A 3381-nucleotide genomic window follows, 5' to 3' on the forward strand; every position below is an offset into this window, starting at 1 on the left:
GTATGGAGGTACAGTGGGCAAATACCCCTAGGCGTTTTTTAAATTATTGTGATACAGGCTTTTAGAATGGTTTTATTTGAGTTTTTTGGCTGTGTAATAGCTAATGTATTACTGTGTAAGTGTGCAGTGTTTACCACATTTGGACATGAGTCATCACAATGGCATGCAAGGCATCAACCAATAGGCATGCAGCTTTCCTCTATTCTCCTTGCTGATTGGCTGTTGGGATTTAACTGGCTTAACTTCATTTACACCTGCACAGAGCCATGCCATACTGACAGTATGTCTGTATTCAAGTGTTTTGGTAGGTATTTTAAGCTTTCCTGCTCCAGCATTGGAATGCGGGCTATGAACGCTTCTTTTTATCTTGAAAATCAACAGTTTGCATTATGCAATCCTAACCAATAATGTAGGGAATAGCTATCCAACTGTTGTAGTCTTAGTTGTATGTTACTTCATACTATAGTTATATCAATGTAAAGCATTGTTTTCCCTTGTGTTTCTCATTCTTTCCCTGCCATGTGGTAAAATGTGGTGAACCCATCGCTATATTTGCTCCAAAGCAAATATTGGCCTTTCTAGTTCTAAACCAATTTTTAAGCCCTCTGATGATTGTGATGTTTTGTAGTTTCTCTGATCTTTGTATGTCTATCAATTATAATTTGTTGTTTCAAAAATGTTCTCACTGCGTTTTTTATTTTGTTCAATTTTTTGTAATTACAATAGTTTTACTCTTAGATAAAAACAGGTTTTGGTGGGTGCATCAGACTACTGGAGATCAGCACTGCACGGCCAGCGGACACTGTCACCTTTGACCTTGGGAGTCCGGATAGCCAGCATGGCATCAGCCAGTGTTATGAGGCTGTCCGCCCTGGAACTGCCTTTAATGGCACTGGATTTGCAACCATGGGTGAGTCGGATGGTTTGTCTCTCTGCAACATTTTGTAGGTGCTCAAATCATAAACATGGCTGTATAATTACTATATGATTTAAGTTCTAAACTCTGCCCAACACCAGTTGATGTCAACTCACAGACTTTATTTTTGAAATCCTCAATTAGGCCTGACACCAATTTGAGTTCTAGGATTTTTTTTCAGAAAAAACATATGAAGCAACAGGGGGAAAAGGTAAAGCCACCCCATGACAGCCCAAAATGTTATCATGATAGGAGCCATGAAGTCAACATACCTAGACTGTGTTATAATTTAAATAATCTTGAACTTTTTATGAAACCACTGTAAGACTTTTGATAGATGGAAAAGCTGTAACAACTAGGAAGACAAGAACTTTCTTCAACCGTCAAAATATGAGCATTTTGGAGTCGATTCAGAACCCCAAATATGTTTTTTCATAAATCAGCAAAACATGATGAGGCAAATACGAGAACCAAATGGATTAATTGATGTGGCCTTAAAACTGGCCCACAAGTTTCTGTGACCTTACTGATTTGTGACCTCAGTGTTGGGTCAAACGTGAGAGGAAGTTTCCTGGGCTCTGGTGTACATAGTATATCCTTAATGTCCATCACTTTTGACCTATACTGCATGTACACTGATGTCACATGTCTGCAGGGTCAGAACTGGGGAAAACATGTTCATGAACTTTGATACAGATAGATTTTTTGACAAAATTATTTTCTTTCCCTTGTAGGCATCCGCAGCTTGGAGTCAGGGCTGGATGTGAGTGTGACGTTTAGTACAGTCCAGCGCTCATTTCTCCTCCTCCTACTGTACCAGGATCCTGGCAACTACTTCCTGATTGATGCAGAGGATGGCAGGGTCAGTCAGCTGCATTTTCACTTGCACAGAATAGCATTTAGTCCTGCTGCATAGTTTTTACCAAGTTTTTTATTTTTGACATGTGCAATTTGCACACAATTTTGCAATATAACACATTCCAAAAACTGAATTTGTGCTTCCCGAAATTCGAATTTAATTAAAATCGATGCGATACGTTTACCCCTATCTTCGATTCCCCGAACACACCCACAACGCATATAGAACTCACCATCCCGGCGGTCAGGCGAAAAGGCCACATAACCATCCACGCGGACTTATACCAGGAAGTCTGCTGGACCACCAACATTACGCCACCTATAAAGGCTACAACTAACAGGCTTTTCAGAAAATATGTAGTACATGGATATTACAATATCAGGGATATTGCAGCCAAAACATACGAAACAAAGTCACGTTTCTGGCGATTTACTGCGCACTTACTTACACTCTGGTCAGATTTAAACTCCGACCCGGAACCTTAAGTGAAGGTGAACATCATTAAACATAACTTATTCAAATAAGGACCTCATTTGCATAATTTATGAGGAAATGCTAGAATGGCATTCTTTGTTAAGATAAGACTTTTGGTGGAGAATATGATCAATTGATATAATCATGGAAATGAGGATCCTATTTGCATAATCAGGGGGAATAATCTATAATCTGTCAGTCATGAAGATTTGTTGAAGGTATGAGGTTGTGGAACTCTTGTGTTTTATAATTATTTTCTTTTACCAGATCCGTGGCCATTTGCGTAAGAATAACGTCACCACCACCATCCGCACCACTCACGTAGAGACAGGGTATGAGATCTGCGATGGAGAGTCCCACACAGTGGTGTTCTCAGCCAACCTGGTGCCCCGTGTTGAGGTGCTGGTTCTCTCCATCCAGCTGGACCAGCTGCCGTCCAACCAGGTTACACAGAGGGGCTTTGATGACATCAGCATCAGCGGGGAGCTGCACCTGGGAGGGGTGCCAGGTCAGTCTGAGGCAATAAAGTGATACATGTACAATTAATACATCAATAAAAAGTATAAAATCAACAAATGAATATAATCAATGGACCTATACCATTATTACGTCACAGTTTTTTTACCGCAATGAATGCCGGTCAATCGACGTTTATATTGTACAGGGGTGCGTAGCGCGATGTGTGTTTGTGTAGCGTTAGCCTAATATAAGGCTTTTAATACAGTACTACTTTCGTCTAATGTCACAACTAAATCACCCATGTGGCATGTAATGCTGTGTCAACACAACTAGACGCAGCAAAAATCAGACATACCTTACTTTGAAAACTTTGAAATGATCTTTATTCTTTAACTGACCGTTCTAGAATGTTCTTTAGAACAGGTAAACAAACTGTGACGTAATAATGGTATAGGTCCATTGAGGCGTTGGTTCTGGGAACCCTGCTAATGTCTAACCTTGGCTGAGCAGCAGAGCGACCATCTCCTCGTGCCCCTCGCGCGCCGCCTCCATCAGCGGGGTGTAGCCCTCGTCGTTCACCTCCTCCAGGTTGGCTCCGCGCTCGATCAGCAGGTTGGCCAGCTCCACGTGACCCCGCCACGCCGCCAGGGTCGAGCGGCGACTCGAAGCTGTC

General features: G+C 41.7%; 1 protein-coding gene across 1 annotated transcript in view; it reads left to right on the forward strand.

Annotated features, from left to right (window-relative positions):
* LOC109470016 (laminin subunit alpha-1-like) overlaps nt 1-3381 on the forward strand; it is a 42267-nt gene that overhangs the window by 37173 nt on the left and 1713 nt on the right. Inside the window, exons 15-17 of the mRNA XM_019768796.1 lie at nt 739-910; nt 1651-1778; nt 2517-2757. Of these exons, the coding sequence (XP_019624355.1) occupies nt 739-910; nt 1651-1778; nt 2517-2757 (541 nt within the window). The remainder of the gene's footprint in view (nt 1-738; nt 911-1650; nt 1779-2516; nt 2758-3381) is intronic.

This window comes from Branchiostoma belcheri, unplaced genomic scaffold, assembly GCF_001625305.1.
Source record: "Branchiostoma belcheri isolate BF01 breed outbred unplaced genomic scaffold, Haploidv18h27 scaffold216, whole genome shotgun sequence".
Lineage (NCBI taxonomy): Eukaryota > Metazoa > Chordata > Leptocardii > Amphioxiformes > Branchiostomatidae > Branchiostoma > Branchiostoma belcheri.